General features: G+C 37.3%; 1 protein-coding gene across 1 annotated transcript in view; it reads right to left on the bottom strand.

Moving 5' to 3' along the window:
* Positions 1 to 22,453, bottom strand: part of ZSWIM6 (zinc finger SWIM-type containing 6) — a 184,426-nt gene that overhangs the window by 52,812 nt on the left and 109,161 nt on the right. The window contains exon 2 of the mRNA XM_048220736.2: positions 14,658 to 15,014. Coding sequence (XP_048076693.1) covers positions 14,658 to 15,014 — 357 coding nt within the window. The remainder of the gene's footprint in view (positions 1 to 14,657; positions 15,015 to 22,453) is intronic.

The raw sequence follows: 22,453 nt of genomic DNA, 5'->3' as shown, positions 1-22,453 counted from the left end.
CAAAAACTCTGTGCTAAAGGGCTCTCATAATAAACTTGAAAAGAAGTAAGATTCTGCACTTTTTGCCTACACACTTTTTAAGCCAATCTCAATTTCAATTATACATACAAATTTATGACTGAAAATAAATATAAAAGTCATTCTCTTATTTCCAGGACTTTCTTGATTTGTGCTAAGCTAAAATACAGATTACTGTAGACCTGAGGTATTTTCTTTTTTAAAGATCAGAAACTAAACCTTTGGAGAGGAGTTTACAAGTTCTCTAAAGAATAAAAAAGTCACAAAAATGTCTCATTGTAAATACATGATGTTTTAAAGCTCTACTGTGTAGGATATGTTAGGAAAATGTTTTTCAAAGACATGAGAAAAATATGAAACCAAGTAAACCGAGTAGAGTATTTTTCTCTTTACTATGTTAATTCAAGAAGCTTTCACTGCTATCTGCTGCTGTATAAACTACATGCTGACATAGTCTTTAGTTGCAGAAAACTGAAGATTAAAAAGGGAAATCAAGCCACATGGGAACAGGCAGTGCAGCTGTTGTACTAAACCAGGTTGTAGTATCACCTTGCCAAACTGCGTAAATATTTTATTGCTGAAGTACACACAAAAGATAACAGCTATGTCATAAGCCCTGTGTGTAGACTACCTTAGAAATTCAAAAATTATCCAGATACTTAGGCAGGTAAAAATTAAATTTCATTATTTATTAAAAAAAATAAAATGGTATTTAAAGGCCTAAGATTCATAAGGAATATAAAAAAATTAAGCCCAAAAACCTTTCATCAATAGTGTTTAATCTCCTTATCAGCCCTTAAAAAATACATTTATAAGTCTGGTTTTACATTGCTTTTCTTTTCTTCTAATGATCTAATAAAGTAGAATGAATTGGCCAAGGAAACAATCACTAACATCTGCTTAGAACCAGGGTCCATTAGTCCTTAAGAGGAGAGCAGTGAGTCTGGGAATCTCCCTGAAAAGGTGTGCATTCGTTCATTCATTCACTGAGCCAACACATTTATTGAGTGCCTTCTGCTAGACTTGGGGATGAAATGGTGTGCAAAATAGACAGAATTCCTGTCCTCATATAATTTACCATCAAATCATTTTTGGCTAAGACCAACAATAACAAATACAATTTACACCAAGCCCAATAATATCTCTGTATCTGGGTGTTTATGTGATGACATCTACTATCTATTAATCTGAAGCAAAAGTATGATGAAAAAAGACCCTGACTTAAGTGAAAGAGTCTGTAGTATTCTCTACTACATTTTTTTAAAAGAGCTTACCATAACTTTTAAAACTGACTTCATAACCCATAATGAGCTACAATCCACTATATGAGAAACACTATTTAAAGTGTGTGAGATAAATATCAATCTAGTAATCACACATATAAAATATGATAATAACTGCTCAGAGGAAGAAACCAAAATGTCAGCAGACTATATCAGAAAGCTCTGACTTGGCTTTGTATTGCTAGGGCAAGCACACCTTGAGGAAATGGAAACTGAGCTGAGATTTGCTTTAAGTAGATTAGAAATTAAAGCAAAAAGAAAGAGAAAGGAATGAGTCTGAATGTGAGACTAAGAGCTTAGGCAGAAGTCTCAGGCAGGAAGGAACACAGAGCATGGATGAAATAAAAGATAGTCTACGTCCACACAACTCAAAAGTAGAGGATGAGGAGAAGACAAGTGCAAGACAATCCTGGAGAAGAAGGGCTAGACCTTAAGAGCCCTTGCAAGTGAGGAGCTTAGTTTTTTTCTTCCCTAAGCATAACAAACTGGAATTCATAACAAGGTCATCCAAAGATCCGAAGAAGAATGAAACACCCTAGATAATAAAAGATGTTTTCTCCTAATGTGCAGCAATTTCAACATTCTTACAATGGGATATATTCAGCCATAAAAACAAATGTGGAGATTCTCTCCGTACTACAATGGAGAAATATCCAAGATATACTGTTGAGTGGAAAAAAAAAAAAAAAAAAACAGGCCTTAGAAAAGGATACATAATATCCCCCCTTTCACGTAAATAGTCAAGTTTTAGAAAGAGCCTATGTGTTAGTATTTCCTTACATATGCATAGAATGGGTAACCTCAGTGTATGAGGGAAGAAGGCTCTTCACTGAACATCTTTTCATATTTTTAAAATTTCAGAACCACATGAATATATTTAAATACCAAAAAAGTATCTCTCAAGTGTGGAGGATAGACTGGGAAGCAAAAATACATATGAGAACAGTAAGGATGATATAAATGCAGTCCATACAAAAGATGATGATGGTAGCTTGAAAACATCACTGAGAACAGAAATGGAGAATCTGACAGGAATTTACAATTTGGTAATGAAGTGGATATATGAAATTTGGAAGATCAGGGGGTTGAGAGAGACATGGGTTTCGGGGTTAAGCAACTGGATGAGATACTGGACAACTCAATGACACACAGATCAGAGCAGGACCAGGTTAGGGGGTAGAAGGGGCGGTGTTTAGGTCCTGAGTTCAGTTTCAGACATGGTGAATTTGAAGTACCTTTGAGACAGCCAAGAAGAGGAGAAAGAATTTCAAGTAGGGAACTGGATATTTACAGGAGGCTCTACAGGGCAAGAAGAGCACCGAAGATAGAGCCTAAGGAAAGCCAACATTTAAAGGCTGGGAAAGAAATTGAGTGAGGATGGCAATGGGAATAAGTGACCTACTAGGAAGAGCTGGAGAGACTGGTTCTTCCAGAAGGAAGGCAGAAAAAGTTGTTCCAAGTAGGTATTGGGAAAGTAGGTAGATATTTAAGCTCCAGAGAGCAAGGATTATAGCTGCCTTCCTCACCACTGCCTTCCTGACATCTAACTAGTTTTTGCCTCTATCAGGAAATCAAGTAATGGAAATGGCAGGAAGGAGGGAGGAGAAAGACTTGTGTACATTCCTCCCCCGAGAAAAGGATTCCTATCAAAAAAGAACGACTGCTAAAGCATCTTCACATACATTTACCTCATTTTCTCCTCACAATGTCCCCTAGAGGTGAGTAAAGATTACAATCCCTATTCCACAGGAAGAGAAACAAGTTCAGGGTGATTATCACTTGTCCACAGCCACAACGCCAAGTCCAGTCTCATGGTTCTCTCCCCTGCTGAAGAATACATCCCAGAACCCTGGAGCTAAAGTTGAACCATGAAGGTATTGAGGCAGGCACTGTCAGTCCTAAAACAAGCATAAATTTAAGGAAGGATACTGGGATGTTTGTAAGCATTTGTTAGCACGTTTCTCTTTCACAGGAAGATCTAAGGACACACAGTGCTGTGAAGAGTCAACTACCGGGGCTGTATCTGTATCCCACAGGGATTGGGAGCCCCTAACCCAGCCCATCCCCTTGATTCTAAAGGCAGACACACACAGAGACACACATATGCAAACGAACAAAGACAACTATAGATTCTTTACCTAAATGCATCAGAAGAGACTTTCCGGAACAACTCACCTATATGCTCTCAACTTTCATATTTAAGCTTTTCCCAGGATCTTGCTAAAATCCTCCTGGGAAATTTGACACCTGCCTCCTTAACTTCTTCTTAGGGAAAATTCTGACAAGCTACTGATTATCCACTCTCACTGTTCCTTGTGATGACCTGAGCTAAATAAATTCAATTTCTATCCTCACAGTGGTTATTTCCCCCAATACTCATGACTTGCTAGTTGTTCTCTATTGGCCCTGAGGGCCAATGCCTACAAGGAATCTTACCCTGGAAGGACTTAGATGGGGACTGACTGTCCTACGGTGTAGGAGAAGGCATGCTACCCTTCACTGCTTGGGTCACAGCCACATGAGACATGACTTTTCTGTTTGCCACATAAATATCCAAATATTTTAAGTAGATTTCAATTCAGTTTAGAGAAAATTCCAGTCTCCTTGGCCTAAAATGGCAAAGGGGTCAATAACCAGATATTTTACAAAAACTGCAGGACATACTCAAGTCTTTATTTTTTTCATACCAAAATAGAAAAGTGTTAGAACAATCCAGGAATCACTTTCATTTGACTTCAATTATACAACGCATTTTTTCTTAAAATCCAATCAGTTTTAAAACACTGTCATATTTTTACATTTCTTTAATGGGTCATTTAATTTACACACATACAGATTTTTGCTCTTGCCCAGGTGGGAAGATATCTAATAGCAAATGTATAAATAAATACATGAACAATGTTTCTCAAGTTTCTGAGAAAACCAGAGGTTTTTTTTGTTTTAATGTTTTTTTGTGGGGAGGAGTATGGTAAGCTAATGTTAGAATTAACATATTTCTTCAAGAGCGTGGGGGAAGGAGGAGGCACTGCAGAGGGAAAATGGCCCACAAATAAAATTTTACTGCAAATACTCTAGTAAAGTCTTCACACGTGAGCCGAGAGGATGTGTGGGGTTCCTAATGCTGGATTAGAATTCCGAATACTTCAGTTCTAGGCAGAGCTGGGAAAGCTATGTGTCATCCAGCAAATCACTCAAGCTCCTTGGACCTCCATTTCCTCAAACCTAAAATTCTATAATGTAGGAATAAAAAATTAACTAGGTGCTAAGAATTAGAAATCTTTTCATGTGACTGCATAGAAAACATCCTCACTTAGTAATAAGAATGCATGCAAAGATAACTAGTTGGTAAATAAAACACAAATTTACTTTAAACACAACCCAGCACTTTGGGAATACGTAATGCTATACATTATAGACCAGGAAATTAATGTCTACTATAATAACCTTCCTAAAACAGTATATTCATTTAGTAAAAACTTTAATACTGAAGTTTAACTATTTAAATCCTATTATGTCTTGATTTCATGCATGTAAGTGTTGCCTAAGCCTTGTATAAAATGTAGATTTGCAAAATTTATTTCTACTTGTTAGTGGCTATCTATAAACAAAGACAAACTTCTCAGCATTTAGCTTTGAGAAAGGTATGCAAAGAAAAACATTATTCCTGTGTTTATACATTTACTATTAGATAATCCCCAAGTTGGGCAGGAACCATAATTTGCGTATGTAAATTAAATGGTCCATTAAAGAGTTTTAAAACCTATCATATTTTTTACCCTTATTTATATTTATAATTATAAATGCTGTAACTTTTACAACTGTATAATTAATCTTTGTGAGCATTTTATTACTAAAGCTTAATTCTTCAAAGTTTCAAGCCTTTAGGGAAAGTGAAATTATCTGGTTAAAAAAAAGTAAAACAGTTTAATTGTCTCTCGTTCCCAGCTACGATGTGTGAATTTCATTTACCCTCTTACATAGGAAGAGAGCAAAAGGAGAATTCAAGGACATGAAGGACCGCTGTCCATGTTGATTGGATCCTGATTTAGTTTTGATTTATCTCAATATCACAACTCCCTTATCCTGGGAGTTCTCAAAATTAAGAGTATATCAAAATTCCTGAGGCACACTGTGAAAAAAAATGGATACCTAGGCACCACTTCAGAAGTACTGAATCAGAATCTTTGCCAGGGGGGTAAGAGAACGATTCCATATTTGGAGAGGATGTTAAACACAGTGGCACATGGCGGGTTCTTCATACTGGGAAGTGTTCAGGCTCCACAGGCATCACACAGACACCTCTCCAGTGTACTGAATAAAGCATATTTCAGACACACCAAATGAAATATCTGTCTCATGTCAAGGAAACAGTTGCTTCTAAGCACTAAGCAGCACCAAACCATTCTGCAAATTCTATTTATTTATTTTTTCTTTTTTTTTTATTTTTTTATTTTAATGATTTTTTATTATATTATGTTAGTCACCATACAGTACATCCCCGGTTTCCGATGTAAGGCTCGATGATTCATTAGTTGTGTATAACACCCAGTGCACCATGCAATACGTGCCCTCCTTACTACCCATCACCGCATTCTGCAAATTTTAAACTGAGAAACCGAGACACATTCACAACTGGCTTATGCTATGTTTGGTATGTGGAATTATTCACAGCTTTGGGTTCTAATAGGGAATTTAATGCTTGCTTTTCTCTTCTTAATCTGCTAGAAAACAATTTAAACAAAAAAGAAATGAAAGGCTTTAGTTTACGTCCTCATCTTAACTGTGACCTAACTGCTTTAGCAATTCAGTTGTCCAAATAACGCTTTAACCATTTATAGGTTATAGGTACAAGTGGGGTTTTTTTTTTTTGGTTAAAATTAAATCATCAATTTCAGTCTATAAAGGTAGAATGCAGGCATGAGATGTCTACACTGTAGAGGTGACTAATCCAGCCTCTTTTAAGGGACCCAGAAGAATGCCATCTCCTAAAGTTTCAGTGCCCACTATTAAGCCAGGAAACATTATGTCTGTGACTTACAAAGGCACCAGTACACCTGTCTTACAAGCTGAAGGCAAAATCCTGACCTCAACCACTGGCACTGAGAGGGAAAAGGCAGGGCAGCAAACTTCAGTGATTCAGACTCAAAAGAAGTCTTTCTTTAGAGAGGACAAGAATTTGAAAACTGCTGAAAAATACCATGCACTGAATAAACACACACTTGAAAAAAGACTTAACTTTTATTCTTCCTTAAATCCTCATTTCAAAGTAGTGGCCAATAACTTCATTTCAATTTACAATATTGTGATAGCCCCAACACTCAGATCCTTCCCCACCTTCCGTTCTCTGTGGTCAACCTATGCAATGTTACTGCGATGCCGGAAGTGTGACATCCTCTCCAGGAGCTGTTAGAGGACAGCCCATCTTCTTTGTTCCCTCGGAAGCTACGGACTGAGGGCACCATGGCATGCGCCGGCCTGTGCTCCCTCAGCAAGCCACCCTCCCCTCAGCTAAATGCCAAAGAAGTTAAGTAAGTAGCACCGTCATCATCGGCATAGATCTCAAGGGAATTCACATAGACCGTCACAGGGCTTATAGCTCCTCCTCTATCATTTTCCTCTCATCTAACTTCATTTCTCATTTCTTATCAGTGAACTCACCTCAAAAGTTCAGTAATAAACTATTCATGTACAGAAATAATCATGTATTTTATATGGATGAAAAGCAGTAAAGTATTTGTAGCATCTCCATGCTCATTTAAAAATGAAGAGTGTAAACAGAGCACCTAACAGGTAGGTCATTTTCTATAATTTAGCTAAAAATGTATTACTTGGTACATAAATATAAATATTTAAATGCAAAGTTCTCAGAGAGTCTTTTTATATAACCCAACTCTTCAGATTTATTAAAAGAAATCTACTAGAGCACCTGGGCAGCTCAGTGGGTTAAGCATCTGCCTTTGGCTCAGGTCATGGTCCCAGAGACCTGGGATGGAGCCCCATGTAGGGCTCCCTGCTTAGTGGGGAGCCTGCTTCTCCCTCTCCCTCTGCCTGCCATTCCTCCTGCTTGTGCTTGCGTTCTCTCTTTCTCTCTAATAAATAAATAAAATCTTTAAAAAAAAAAAAAGAAATCTATTAGGCTTGCAAGCTTTGAGAACAGTTTGCTCAGACTACTTTAAAAGATGTTTAAAAAACAGCTTATAAATATTTTCAGCTATCTACCACTGCCCTGAAGACTCATGCCAATTGACTCGTCTCAAAGACAGTGATAAGAGCAATTCAGATTTACTTCTTTAACCCTCCTGACCTTATGAAACAGGTACTCTTTATTGTCCATGTTTTACAAATAAAATAACTGAGGCCTGAAGAGATTCAGTTACTTGCCCCATTAACAGAGCTAACTTCTGTTAGCTAACTTCTGTTAGGCTAACTTCTAAGCTCATCAACACTCGGAAGAGTCTCAGAGTGAGAGGTATGAGAGACTCATTTGTGGGGGAGATGGGAACAAGCTCATGGAGTCAACATGGACAGACATAAGGTCAGTTAAAGGACAGAGGACTGGAGAGGAAAATGATCAGTTGGTAGCGATGCTTTGTAAAGCATGAGAATGGGGAGAGTGTCAGAGATGACTATAGCCTGTGAGGGAAGGCATGATTTGGAGGTGAAAAGAGAAAGAATGGAGGGTATTGGGCTAAAAGTAAATTGGTTGTCTCTGTGTTACCCTAGCAAATTCCTCATGGGCTAGAGATGTGATTCCTCGAAATTAAGACACCTAAGTTCTAAGACTACTTCTCTTTTGCTGAAGTGAAACGTCTTTTCATGTGAAGACAGTCATTTGTACACGATCATGCTTTCCATCAATTTTGTAAAAAACCCATTTAAATTATGGTAGAGAAACATCTAGTTTTAGTTAAAATGTAAAGTTAAACCTAGCAATTTATGGAGGGAAATTGGGCTATAATTACTCAAAAAGGCATGTACCACTTTTTCTGACATTTCTACTACTAAGAATCTATTATTTAAAAATAGTTGCACAAATTTACACACACACACACACACACACACACACACACACAGGAAAGTCACAGTGGTACTGCACATAGTAGGGATAAAACAACTTCAAAATCATTCAGTAGCTTAATGGTTAAATATACCCATACTATGGAATACTATACAACATTTAAAACAATAATAGACCTGTTTGAACTAACATAAGCTATCCATCATCTATTAAGAGAAAAAAGCAAGATGCAGAAAAATATTTTTAATCATTTTTAAAAACTACATATGTGCGTGCACTAAGAAAGTGGTCTCAAAGAATACAAACTGCACTGTCAGCAGTACTTCCCCTGCGGGGTAAGAGAGCTGTTGGAGACTAAGGGAGGGAGCTGTTGGGAGAAGAAGTCAATGAGGATTTGTCTTTTTTATCTTCATATAATTCTATACTACTATACATTTTTTCAACATACTTTTTTTTTTTAATTGATTTTAATTATCTCTTAAGTTTCACACCGTTGCACTTTAGGACAGCCAATTCAATTTTCTCATATAGAATATATTTGTAAATTGTATTAATCACCAGTAGATCTTACCTTTGTTTCACCAACTGTCAATGCCTGAATATTCTATGATAGAAAGACTATGCTTATAATAACCAAATTATCTCCCTAGGATACTTGTAAAAACTGGTTGCTAATGCGAGCCCAATTACAATGAACATGACCATCCACGGGGAAACAAAAGGAAGAAAGATGTGACATAAGGCCTCCATCAAACAGCTCCAACTGTCACTCACTGCTAGATTCAGAACATGCACGTGCACAAGAACCAACCTCCAAGTTCCTACTAAGAACAAAACGGAATGAAAAAGGACAGTGTTACTTTTTGTTTAACAATTTCCGAGTTACCTATGGCTTCTTAAGTATTGTCCTTAGGGAAGGTGCCAAGATACACAAGTCATAGTTTCGGCCCTGATGGAGTTTACAATCAACTAAAAATAAGCTACACAACAAACACTGGATTGCTGAGTAGGTCTGCTTGTTCGTTTGGCATCTCTAAGAGAGCCTGAATGCACTGATACATAACATGGCTGGGACACAGGCGTTTCGAGGCTAGGTTAGGCAGGACTAGCAGGCATGAATGGAATTGGTGGTGGTTTTATTAGAACCACACTCGAGCAAATTGAAATGTCTGATCAAAGAACAATAACGCAGAAGGGCACACTTGGGTAGAACTATAGGAGGTGCACGTTTGCAGCACGATACGAGGTGCTCGTGTGTCTCTGTAGAAGTATCGCCACCCAAGTCACAGCATCAGAGGTGGAAGAGATCTTACACGCCATGTGTCAACTGCATCTGACACATGGCTATAACGCTTTCACTTCTGACTGACCGAAATGGTAGTTCTGGGCACATGACACTGAAGTCAGGGAGGAGTCTAGCCTACATCTGGGACAGGCCCAAGCTCTACGAGTGAAAGGGCCACTGAAATGCCCACCCCGGCCGCCACTGTTCCAAGTCTGGACCAAAGCCAGCTTTCCTTCGGTCTGTCCTTCTTTGCCGTAATGTGCCCAGTACAGGCTAGCTCATGGGGGTGGGGGGTGTCATGAAACCAAAATGCCCAAGAGGGAAAGGAGAAGAAACACATGCCAGAAAGTTAGAGGAAAGTAAGATGACCTCCGACTCTGATATCATTCATGACCCAACTGGTTTCTTTTCTCTTCTATGAGTACTTCTGGATACCCTAAACATGAGGTAAACTCAGTTGTATTTTATTATTATTATTATTATACATGTATACCTTATTAAAATTCTCCCAATGCTGTTAGAAAAGATCATGACCACTTTAAATGAGATAAAATGAGTTTCACCCAAGGTCTTTCCGATAATACATAGTAGAGACAATACTGGACTCTAGGCTTTCAGATTTTAAGTTCAATGTTCTGTCCCTATACCATGATTTACCAATCTATATAATACATCTCCTTTAACAGTTAACATAAAGGACCAGAAAAGACTGAGTTAACTAAGAGGGTGGACTAGCACTTGGAAATCAGTAAATTTCTGGAAAAGTACTTAGCAAAGACACCAGCATCTTTTCTAAGAATGTGGAAGCTGGGAAGTTTTATTAGAATACAAAACCAAAAGCAAACAATTTTGCTGAAAAAAAAAATGCAGAACTACAAACAGCAATCTCCTTGGAGGGCCATTAACATCAACTATCTTACAGCCACTATTTAGCATACAGTAGTTAGCTTTATAATCTAATCAAAATTATGTGGGGAAATTTTATGAAAATACAAAGAAATGCAAAAAAGGTCTACTGAAAAGGACTTAACTATTCAATAAGCAAGTCTATACTTCAACTACCTTCCCTGAACCTGTGACCCTGGATGTCATTAACCCATTCTCCCCATTCTTCCTCTCGAAACTACTACAATTATAAATTTGCAATACCAAGCTGATAAGGTAATTGTTAGGAATAATGTGCATGAAATTGTCTTGAAAAAGCTTCTAATTCCTCAGGATAAAATACTTGTAAAAATAAAATATTTCAAAATACAGTGACCCTATAGTGCCAAACCCCCGTGCAGTCAAAAATCCACATATATATTAAAAAAAAAAATCCACATATAACTTTTGACTGTCCAAAAACCTAACTACTAATAGCCTACTGCTGACTAGAAGCCTTACCAATAATGTCAACAGTTTATCAACATATATTTTATATATGTATTATATACTGTACCCTTAACATAAAGTAAGCCAGAGAAAAGAAAATGTTAAGAAAATTTGTAACAGAAAATACATTTACAGTATGATACATATACTTATTGAAAAATATCCAGGTATAAGTGGACCTGTACAGTTCAAATCCATGTTGTTCAAGGGTCAATTGTAAAAAGGAAAAGCAATCAATAGAATTTTAGGAGTATTAGGACCTGTTCACAAGTAAAACAAAATAACCAACTGTTATCAATGTAGTTTGTAATCACTTACAAATTATGATTTTCTTCTAAAAAGGCCTTGGATAAGCTAAACTTCTTTGGCTTTAAGATACCTATTAAGATAACTGAATCTAAATCCTATTCTGACTCTATTTATCTAGCCAAGTGAAAGTGATGTTTCACCTTAAAATAAAACTTAACTCTTACCAATCTTTGTGTTCAAGACATCTATCTTCTCAAAGAAAAAACACACCTAAAAAAACCATACGAAAAAGTACTGGTTTAACAGTTTGAAGAATGCTTTGGAAGTTTTTGGAGGCAGGCAAGATCATGTGGTCCAATAACTGCAGAATATTTTTAATCCCACCCTCCAGTTCGTCATCAATCTAAGAGTTAAAATAAGACCCTCCGAGGAGCAGACTCCCCATTTTGTCACTTGAGGTCACAGCCTGCTCCCTACCTCTCTTTTTTTTTACCACTTGTCACACTATAATGGAAGGCAGGAAGGCAGCTCATGTAGTTGGCCCATTTCCAGGCTAGGAGCAAATCTGATGATAAATTAAGTGGGAAGCTGGCAGGATAAACCGCTCAAGTTCGCTGCTCTCGTGAAGCCTCTCTCATACAAAAGTTATTTGAAAATCACATTAAACCTAAAGGTAACCCACATTCTATCCTTGCTATTTCCTTTGATAACTTTTTCTTCTAATTTTAGAAACTCTGAAAGAAGTACAATGTCACAGGAACACTTTTCTGCATCCAACTTTAGATTACGTTGATTCACTAGTTCTACCATTTCAACATGGAAGTGAATTTTCAAAGCTGTTTGATAAGAAGCTCTGGGGGCTGCTGTTCTTGAAAACAAGGAAGACACATGCAGAACAAACAATGGATTGTTGATGTGGACCTCTGGTTAAACTAAAACTCAGAGTCATGTAACCCTAATGGATTATATAAATTCAGAGGGAAAAAAAAGGAAAGAAAGAGAATACATAAAAGTTTGAAGAAATGGTATATCCTACTCTTCTGCCTCCACTGAACAATTTAATAAGAAGCCACAGATAGGCTCCTAAGAAATCTCTGAGATGATTGTTAGCTGGCCTGAATTTTCACAAAGCAACAAGATTGAGGCAGGTGACAGGACAGAGCAGAAGACTACTTGAAAAGTCCTTGAGTGCATGTGCTTTTGGTGGGTCAAAGGTACTTCTGTGCCACAGCTGTTTACAGTACTGTTTTTTTAACAATGGCAGACTCTACCAAGTAAAACGCTTTACACACTTTAATAAAGCTGAGCCTAATATGGGGAGTACTAGAAGAAATATGGCTATATGGACGTTCCTCTGACATAAAAACCACTTAAAAAATACCTTACAGCACCAGGAGACTTGTAAAAGAATGTTCACAGTAGCTCTATTCAAAACAAGATCCATAAGCAGTGGAATGGACAAACAGTGATGTTCTCATAGCTAGAACATTCTAGAATTGTGCTGTCCAATAAGGTAGCCATTAGCCACACATGGCTATTAAGCACTTACATTGTGACGATGCTGTGGTTTGAGATATACTGTAAGTATAAAGCAGACAGATTTCAAAGACTTACTATGAAAAAAGAGTAAAATATGTCAAGTCTTTGTTAAATTGATATTATGAATATTGAGATAAATAAATTATTAAAATTAATTCACTTATTTTTAAGTAGGCTACTAGAATATTTTAAACTGTACATGTGGCTCACATTGTGTTTCTTTTGGACAGTGCTGCTCTAGAACAATGAAAATGAATGAACTACAGGTACATGAAACAACAGGCATAAATCTTACCAAACATGACTTGAATGAAAGTCAAGTAAAACTAAAATGAGTGTTTAATGATGTCAACAACAAAACACAAACCACCACGGAAGTGATTATCATAAAAACCAGCCAGTGGTTACCAGGGGGAAGAGAAAGAAGCGTGTGACAGAGAGGGGATATATGGAACCCTCAAGTGCTGAGAATAGCCTATTTCTGGGACCTGGTTGTTGGTTCGCTTTATTAATCTACACATTCATATTTTATGCACTTTTCTCTCTGTTTTATCTCATAATTTTATGTTTTCAAGAAATAACCTTAAACTTGCTTTCCTTAAACACTTATATTCACCAAAGTAATTAATGACTTTGAAGAAACCAAAAAGAATAGAGTTGAGTGACTGGTCCTATATCTCATCAATATAACCAAAGAAATGTAAAAATGTTAGGCCCAAGAGCTGCTTAGTCAAGACCGTGTTACATTTTCAATATATTTTTAAATATTTTTAAAATTATGTCTAAATGTTTTTAAAGCACAGCAACCTATAATTTAACTGTATTATTTATCCTGTGTTAACGTACCCCATGAAATAGGTGGTGGGTGTATTTCTGACAAGTTGCACATATATCCTTGTAAGTCAACATATTTGCAATGCACAAAATAAGCAGCTGGTAAATATGTTTACAAATAAATGGGATAACATGTTCAGTGTATAAAAATCCAAAAGAAACCATTTTTAAGATTTCTTATACACAATGACAGTCTTCTCCTAAATTCTCTCTGAACAAGTTGTAATATTTTTCTAAGAATAATTTATTCTCTTATTATGAAGCATCCTGTCAGAAATGTCCCACTTTGGTAGCACCTGGGTGGCTCAGTTAGTTAAGTGTCTGAGTCTTGATTTCAGCTCAGGTCATGATCTCAGGGTTGTGAGATCGAGCCCCATGCAGGCTCCATGCTGGGCATGGAGTCTGCTTAAGATTCTCTCCCTCTACCTATGCCCTGCTCTCTCTCTCTCTCCCCCTCTCTCTAAAAAAGGAAGGGAGGGAGGGAAGGAAAAGAAATGGAGAGAGAATGAGAGAGAAAGGAAGGAAGGGAGGAAGGGAGGGAGGGAGGGAGGAATGGAGGAAGGGAGGGAGAGAAAGAAAGAAGTGTCCTGTTTTGGAAAATAAATTTTAAAAGAAAATGAAAAAAAAATTCGGAGTATGTGCAAGTCAGTTTACTGATAAAAGCTGACAAAGGTGAATTAAATGACTAAGTACGTGTTTTTCATAACTAAGTATCTAGTATTTGATGAAATTTTCCCAAGTGAAAAAGTGTAAGAACCAAGCTTTAGTAATTGAGAAATTTTTCTGAGCACAAAAGGCTTGGTATCTAGTACAATACAAAAAACACTTCAAAAGAAATGTCTTAGGATGCAAAACTAAACTTAAAAATCTCAGTATGTCAATTATACTTCAGTAATAAAAATAATTTAAAAAAATTTTTTTAAATCTCTCTTGGCTACTTAAGAGCAATGCTGATTACCTAAAGTCACATTTAATTCATTTTTATGCAGAAGAACTGAATTTATAAATGAAAAAAGAATACAGGGAAGAAATCTACAGAATGATGTCTATAACTCACCGTGAACTTGGTTGATTTCTGAATTCTGGGAAAGAATTTCATCTGCTAATTTCTGAGCAGTTGGCAAAACTTCTGTGTGGTGCACTGTGATCAAATACTGTACAAACTTTTGTAGTTGGTCTCTATTCATTTGAAAGAGAGTCTCTGAAATGGGAAGATGCAGTTTGACCTGATCTGGCTTGCGGATGCGGTATAAAGACAGTGCCACAACATGAGCACAATAAAATATGTCCTTGTTTCCACAGCTGCAGGTCACTGAGGTAATCTTGCAACGATCAAAGCTGATGGCCACGTTGCAAACAGTTTCTGGCTCCGATTGTATTGCAGGTTCTGTCACTGTGCCACTCAAGTGGAAACCTGCGTGAGAGAAAGGGAAGAGAGAGTTTAGCTGCTGCGTTCAGATGCTGTGAAGTATTTCTAATTCTTTGAAATGCGTAGTACTTGACAGCTGCAAGAAAAAATATAACAGTTCTTATTTTCAAGTAAAAACATTCAGGCCACTCAAACATCCTCAGCACCTCCCCTTCTCCACATCTTACAGGTAAAAAAAGAAATGGTATTCAACAGACATACTAAAGTATTTTACACAGCCATACAAAACACCACTTACAGCAATGTGCCGCCATCACACCTACAGGAAGTTGTTAGATCACAGCGCTAATAAGCCATAATTACTCTGAATCTGGTATACCTGACAAAAATCAGTGGTTTTCTTCCTTTTCTTTTTTAAACTTTTCAAAGTAGAGTAGGCCAGCTTGGTTTTCTGCTCAGCAAACTCCTCCCTTCCCTCCACCTTCATTCCAGGCAGCCACTAGCATCCTCCAACCAACAATGCAACTCTGGGGGAGTCTTTCACACACATTGATCAGATAAGTTTTTTTTTATTTAAGAATCCTTTATGTAACATGCATGATACATGCCCCAGTACACCAATATCCATGAGCAATGTCTACTGGTGGAACTGCAAAGCCCACCAGATCTCATACATGCTACAGTCTAAGTAGCTCACAATGAGCTGGTACTGATGTTAGGTTGTTAAATATGCTGACACACACACACGAACACACGAGCACACAAAATCACCAAGTGGAAAGGGGCTTTACAACTTAAACTTGGAACTACACACAAATCCTCCACACCCTCCCTGACCAATAGGCCATGGGGCCACTGCTTATAATGGTCCAGAGATGAGACATTCACCCCACACATGCAACAACTCCCCCACCGCAAACCCCTCCCCCCCAATAGCCATAGGAAGAGCTCACAGCCTTCTGAAAACTGCCTCCCACCACATTGCCATCAGTCAGTCCTGGCTTGTGTGGCTAGGGGACAAAACCTCCTCTCTACATTTTTATAAATATGTGGAAAGCTAATCTTAATTATTTTGGGGGGGGGGCACATCTACTCAGTTCCACATTCTTTCTCTGACAGCCAAATTCAGAGGTAAGGGCTAAACCTTCAGGAGATCCCTTTGGGAACCTCCTGGACACTGATCTACCTCAAAATTTTGGGTACCTGACAGAAACCTAAGCTCCAAAATGAAGCCTCTGGCTCTCTTTCAGCTTCCCACTATCTATGCTACTTGAATAAAGTTCATCGAGCAGGACACTCTTCATTCACAAAGAGAAAGATTTTTATAAGCGGAAATCTGAGAGGATGGCAGACATAGGACCTGAGAATGACAGCCAGATGATGCCTAAAATTCACATGTGGGGCACTTGAACTTTACTTACTATCTACCCCAAGGGATGATAATCAGGCCAGAGAGTTGGAAGAAACACTACTCACTACTCAAAAGAAATCTTCCAGAGATATAATTTCATCCTAATAATTCATATTTAGTAACATAGTAGAAAGAGAAATGTGAGGTAATAATTTTTACCAAATTAATCAATTTAAAAATAATCCCTAAAGTTACTAGTAAGCTTCACCGTAAGGAATAGAGATTTATATGTGATAACTTTTTTCTTACAAAGAGATTATCTCTGTTTCAGAATGAATATTCCAGTCTCCTTTATCTCATTTAGTCAAGAAGTTTTTTGAATATGACAATTAAAGGTACATAGTGATGTAAAGTCATATTTTTTAAAAAATTTAATGTATTTTCCCATGAGGAAAAAGTCACAGAAAAAGTAAACACCTAAAAAAAATTTCAGAAGTGAAGAATAATAAGGGCAAACTTACCTTACTATATACCAGATGTACTACAAGCATACAGTACTTTAAAATTCACGGGACAGGCACAGATTAAGATAGAAAAAAACCAATGGATCACAAGAGACAATTCAAAAAGTTCTCAAGTATATTCCGTACGTTTAATGCAAGGGATCTCAACATTTTCCACCTGTCACATACATATATGTGTACAAAGAAACCAGTTATCACTACGGGGAAAGATTTATCATAAACTGACCATTTATAAAATTGATCCTTCCCAGCTTAACATTATCCTATCTCTCCTAGTCCACCAAAGTCAACATCTTTGTTTCTCCATGAAAGTGATATTGGAGAACCGCTCCAATCACAGACAAAGCCAAGACAATTGAAGATCCAAGAGTTAGACTCATTAGTATTTAGTCTCTAAGTGTGTAACATAATGGGTGCTTCAAAACAGACTGATTTAGCTACCAAAGAAGAGGCCCTTTAGAAAAGTGATGAATCCCTCAAATAGTTTTACAGAAAACTGTTTCAGATGTGTAAGTCAGAAAGAAGTACAGTATACTGAATGCTGCTATCATGAAATTATGCCGAAGGTAAAACTCATTATTTGATTTCATTACAACAAACATTTACTATTCTCATGTGGTCTTTTAAAAAGCAAACTCTAAAATATTGTGACTTCCAAAACAATTTAATTCAACAGAGATGTGAGAGCACACATAAACATATACATGTCTTACAGAGTAACCCTTCATTAATCTGATTATCATCAAAGATTAAGATATTTCATGAATGTTCATTTTCCAAGCAATTCTAGATTATCTTTCAAGTTCCCAAACTCCTTTAAAAATTCCAACCATTTTTCTTAGAAAGATTTCTAAATGTTTTAAGTTCTACCCTGCCACCCTAATCAGCTGTCCATCTGGTGTTACCAAGTGAGGGGGGCAACACTCCCTATAACAGGCAATTGCCAGTTACAGTATTCTTTAAGCAGGCTTTTTGTTACTTTTCTCTACTATCAGCCATCACAAGCCATCTCCTCTCCTATACAGCGAGTCTTTTTCATAGAAAATTCTTTGCTCTCGGGCCAGCTGTGCCTCTAATTTGACTAGTTTTGTGGAAGCTATTCAATACTCCGAGGCTTATTTGTTCAGAGGTTCTCCCACCTTACTTTTAGGTTGGGATGGCTGACGCTGCTAGAGGTGACTGGCTTTACTTTAAATACAGGAAAATTGCATACACACATGTAAGTGAGAGCTGGTATATTATCTTTTAAGACTATGCGATACTGAGTCAGTATGTAGGAATTCTATCAGGCCTCACTTCAGGATTGTGTGGTCCTCTCTTATTTGAGAAACGTTCTTTGAAATTCCAACTCACTCTGTGGGTCCTAAATCATGCCAGAGCACCCACAAAAGAAACAAGGAGAATATTCCTCCCTCAGCAATCCCTAGACAGCTACATAAGCCAACCTTCCTCCAGCTATAACTCCCTACCCACAGCTGGTCTTGTGTCTTAGAGAGTAGGCAACCTGAAACAAAATAATGTTCCTAAAAATGGGTTTTGCCTTTCTGGAGTTCTGACAAACCTTGATGACCCACTGTTTTAGAATCACAAATACAAAATCTCTTTCTGGTATAGTTAACTGCTCTACGTGACAGAACTGAGGACAAAAAAAGGGGCAATTCTGCACTCCATAGAACATGGGCAATTAATTTTCAAAGAACTCAAACTGAAAAAATTACATCAACCTTTTCTTATAAATGTATTTATTTGACTTTACAAAATACAATCTGTCAAAGATAGTTAATCCCATAAGAGCAAACCTCAGAGGGCAAACTACTTCATCACCATCATGTTTCATCAGTGAGCCCAATAAAAGGTTAGTATTCACATTCTCAATCTGCAGATCTGAAGAAAAACAAAGCAGAAACCAAGGCACAGCACTGTGGAAGCTTTGATAGTAGAGACATTCTGATTCCCATCAGGCTCTCTCACTTAAATGCTGTGTGCTCTGGACAGGTTATTTAACCTCTCTGAGTCTTGTTCTATTCGTTTCCAAAATGAAGCTAGAAATACCTCCTAGGGTTGTTTTGGGGATTTAAATGAAATAACATATGTAAAGCACCTGGCACATAGTAAAAGTGCTCGTTAAATTTTATTTCTCTTTCCTTCCCTTCCCAGCTGGAGAAACAGGGGAGGGGTGTTGGACACAGTCCCTTCATCTATAACACTTTTTTTTATCTTTGCTACTGGAATCTTGGAAGGGGGGGGGCGGAGGTCTCACTTGAGAAATGGCCTGTAAAATAAGCGTGGCCACTGAGAATGTTTGAGGTAAGTGAGTTGGATGACACTAGAGGGATCACTGCTGTTTGACAACAAAACGAAAAATCTTCAGTTACACCTTTGTTTAACCCAGCTTCCTTTCCCCATTTTCCTATTAAGTTCTACCAACACACATTTAATTTTGTGAATGACTGTTACTTCATGCACAGAGAAACCAGAAAACAACAGGGGAGAGATGTTTTAGTACCCATACATATTTCTAAAATGTTATAATGCAGTGATTCTCGAAATGTGGTCCAGGGACATACCCGTAGGGTCCCCAAAAGTCTTTCACAGGGTACAAAAGATCAAATTTTTTTTTCATAATTCTACCTAGATATCGCTGACCTTTTAAACTCTCCCTCACAAGTGTACATTCAATTTTCCAGAAGCTATAGGACGTGTGATATCACGAATGTTCATTTCAGAATGAACATAGAGACAGGAATGAACATAGAGACAGGAAAATCCAGCTCTTTTCCACAAAGACAGCATTACGAAGATTTTCAAAAATGCAATACAATGCCACCTTTTCCACCAAAATATCTTTTGTTTGGGGGCTACAGTTATTTTTTCATAAAGGTATGTTCTTTATTATTAAAAGTATGTGAACGACTTTATTACTGTTATTTAGTGGATAGTCGTTATTTTTTTCTCAGCTTTAATTTCAAACAGTAAATATCAATAGGCATAATCCTTAGAAGCAAAGGACTTGTGTGATCCTCAATCATTAAGAATGAGATCAGAAAGACAAAAAACTGCAATTATAATGTGATAAGAATTGGAAAAAATAAATCCTCTTCACCAAATCATCTTTCAAATGGCATTATTTGCACTTGTATCTTACACTTCAGTAGTGAATAAGACTCAGCAGAGAAATACTGAAGGGGCAAATTTCTCACCCATGAACACATATTCATATCATCTACATTAATCTCACATTAACACGGATTAATTAACGTTTCTAGAAAGCAAACATTTACTCCATCACTGATATTCTAAAATGAACTTTCCTTAAAAGCTGATTTTTCCATATCAAAAGTTGGATTTCCGTTGCATTTTACAAAGGGGACAAAAAGACCCTTAGTATCAGACTGGAAAGACAACTGTTTTAAAATACACAAATAATTTCTAAAGATTGCCTCTTTGTGTGTGTGTGTGTGTGTGTGTGTGTGTGTAACTGAAAAATGGTTACAAATTCAAAGTATTAGAAAATTTCTAAGCTAAAATAAACTGACAGACATGAAATAAATACACGCTAGAAACTACTTCTTTCAGGGCACATTCTTTTCAGAAAAATATGCACCCTGTGCATGAGGTGCTCAAGTAACATATTCTTTGTTGAAAAAGAATTTAACAGAAGCACTGCTGTAGTACTTACACAAATACATCTTTCACCCTTTTCCTAAATAAAAAGAACCCCTGGGGAAATTAAAGGCAGAAACCAAGGCAATGTAATGTTATGGCTGAAAGGGTGGTAAGGGTTATGAGAGGTTTTTCTGTATTTTTTTTTTAAGCTAAGTCTAAAAATGCAAAAGTGTTAACATTTAACACTCTCATAACAAAGTATTCATTGGTTGACTAAACCCATTATATTGGCTAAATGCAGAGTGAGTAATATCTGATTATGTGTCCTCAGTAAAACAGATGAGTTAATCATTGCCTCCAAACACCTAACTTTCACCTTTCCCGAGTTTGATAAATACCGCACACAATCCAACAGCACGCCATGTTGCAATTATCAATTTAAAAACAAAAAATCTAATTCAAATCAAGCACAATTTCCAGATCTGTAGTACAGATGCAATCAAGAGCCCAAGATGGAGGCACTAACAACTCAAAAACCAACTTGTCTAAAATATGATATTCCTTGTCTTCAACTACGTAATTTTCTCAAAGGGAAATCCTAAATTAGAGAGACTGCATCCTCTAAGCTGGCTAATTAAATTCTGTAGCCCTAATTTCTAATACTAAGCTTAAACAGCTTATAGAAAGACATTAGGAGATTTTGCCGGCAATCACTAATGAAGCAGTTTTCATCTTTCAGAAAAATTATTTTTTAAAGGAAAAGCTTTTTTTAAGTTCACCTTAAAAATGTCAATCTGGGATGGAATCACTCCTACACTTCGTTAATATCTGAGAGAAAGACAATGGCAAATTAATGCAAAGACCAGACTGTAAACCACAGCACACCATATAAACAACATAAAAATTTACGGAGCATGCAATGGATGGGTCCAACCAAGAGTTCCCAGCGGCATTCTGTTCAGTATGGGTTTTATTTTCTAGTTAATGTATATTCTTGCACCATTTCATATAAGGATTCATATGATCACAATAACTGTGTTATTAGATATGAAGGGCGATAGTTATTTAAAATTATTTCTGAAGAAAAAACACCCATTAATTTAGCTACCTGCAATAAGCACCTAGAATAAGCATTAGTTTACGGAGAATGCACGGAATTAAAAAAAAAAAATCACATCATTCCCTGTCATGCCAAATCTTGAAGTACACAAGTAATTTGCCAGAATGCATTTCTTTATTTTAACATGCATATTTGAGGGAAACAACCATTGTCTAGCCTCAGAATGGGAGGGGTGAGGGGGGGTGTAAACAAATTAGGTAGAATTTGACTTATCTGCACAACTGTAAAGCTGCACAGTGCTTAGGAATTTTCATTATTTGCCGAGTCTTCTAAATTCTACTTTCTTGGGTCCCAACCTTTTCTAATACGGGCAAAGTAGTTCTAGCCTTCCACCCTTCTTAAAGGCCAGATCAGACAGGCTCCCTTACTCCATCTGCATAGCCCCCAATACTTCTATTGCCACCCCTACAGTTCAGTGACTCCTCCTCTTCCCCTCCCCCACTTGGTCTCTCACCTGGGTCTTCAACTTCTGAAATACAAATTAAGTTTATTAGAGCCCTTTGGTGTCCAAACATCAACTCTTAGCACCTCTACACACCTTTGTTTTACTTCCCAGGTCCAGGCCTAGATCAAGGAAGGGACAGAAAATCCTTTTTACCTGTTTTATTTCCTGTTGTTGCTTACAGCCAAACAACCTTCAGAAATGCCTGGCTGTTTACTTTAGGAGCGGAAGGTAAAGGAGAAACTCTAGAGACTAATTCTGTTTACCAGAGCCAAGCGGTAAGGAAAGTATGCTCAGACCGAGGAGGGGAGAATGCAGGCTTCAGTGGTCAAAATCGTCCACCCACACCCTGAAGAAGCTCTGGGCCTGAGCCCTCAATCCCAACATGAGCCCCCACATCTTGGCACTAACCAATTCCTAATGCCTAAGGCCCAGATTATG

This window comes from Ursus arctos, unplaced genomic scaffold (assembly GCF_023065955.2).
Source record: "Ursus arctos isolate Adak ecotype North America unplaced genomic scaffold, UrsArc2.0 scaffold_5, whole genome shotgun sequence".
In the NCBI taxonomy this organism is placed as follows: Eukaryota; Metazoa; Chordata; class Mammalia; order Carnivora; family Ursidae; genus Ursus; species Ursus arctos.
Note: the sequence above shows the minus strand (reverse complement) of the source record. Positions and strands in the feature narration are given on the sequence as shown.